The 1,026-nt window shown below is 38.5% G+C and overlaps 1 protein-coding gene across 1 annotated transcript in view; it reads left to right on the top strand.

The window, feature by feature from the left end:
• The window catches only part of LOC105809284 (zinc finger protein 728-like), a 15,547-nt gene that overhangs the window by 7,408 nt on the left and 7,113 nt on the right, over window positions 1-1,026 (top strand). Inside the window, exons 2-3 of the mRNA XM_012643035.1 lie at window positions 7-484; window positions 692-768. Of these exons, the coding sequence (XP_012498489.1) occupies window positions 7-484; window positions 692-768 (555 nt within the window). The remainder of the gene's footprint in view (window positions 1-6; window positions 485-691; window positions 769-1,026) is intronic.

Below are 1,026 nucleotides of genomic sequence, written 5' to 3'. Positions count from 1 at the left end.
GATGCCAGGTTTGTGTGCAAGGCTGGCAGCTGCGGGAAGAGGCTGAAGAGCAAGGATGCCCTGAAAAGGCACCAGGAAAATGTCCACACTGGAGATCCTAAAAAAAAGCTCATATGTTCAGTGTGCAATAAAAAGTGTTTGTCAGCATCAAGCCTACAGGAACATAGAAAGATTCACGAGATATTTGATTGTCAAGAATGTATGAAGAAATTTATTTCAGCTAATCAGCTAAAACGTCATATGATCACGCAGTCAGAAAAACGACCCTATCATTGCGAGATTTGTAATAAGTCTTTCAAGAGGCTTGATCAAGTGGGTGCCCACAAAGTAATACACAGCGAAGATAAACCTTACAAGTGCAAGCTTTGTGGAAAGGAATTTGCCCACAGAAATGTTTACAAGAATCACAAGAAGACCCACTCTGAGGACAGACCATTCCAGTGTGAGGAGTGCAAAGCTTTGTTCCGGAACCCATTTTCTTTGCAGAGACACCTACTAATACATAACAGTGAGAGGACTTTCAAGTGTCATCACTGCGATGCTACCTTTTTTTTTCCTTTTATTTCAGCATATTATGGGGGTACAGATGTTTAGGTTACGTATGTTTTCCTTGGTGCCCCCTAAGTCCGAGTTTCAGATGCTACCTTTAAAAGGAAGGATACGTTAAATGTTCATGTCCAAGTGGTCCATGAAAGACACAAGAAATACAGGTGTGAGCTATGTAATAAGGCATTTGTTACACCTTCAGTGCTTAGAAGTCATAAGAAAGTAAGTAGAAGCTTTCTGTTAATTCGAATGGATTATATATTTACGCAATATGGGCATATATATTATGTGACAATTTTATATTAATTTAACAACTCAAAATGACAAATGCATTGTTTATATCACTTTAGAAAATGTTCACTTCCTTCATTTTTCAGCATAGACCTCCTTTTTCCATGAATGAGAACCTCTGAGTTAGATGCAGATTCTCCATAACTCTTAACTATGCTAATAGGCGATTGGTACAAAGTACTCAATGAG

Source organism: Propithecus coquereli, unplaced genomic scaffold (assembly GCF_000956105.1).
Source record: "Propithecus coquereli isolate 6110/MARCELLA unplaced genomic scaffold, Pcoq_1.0 Scaffold193, whole genome shotgun sequence".
Classification (NCBI taxonomy): domain Eukaryota; kingdom Metazoa; phylum Chordata; class Mammalia; order Primates; family Indriidae; genus Propithecus; species Propithecus coquereli.
The sequence above is the reverse complement of the archived record's forward strand: the minus strand, read 5'-3'. Positions and strand labels throughout refer to the sequence as shown.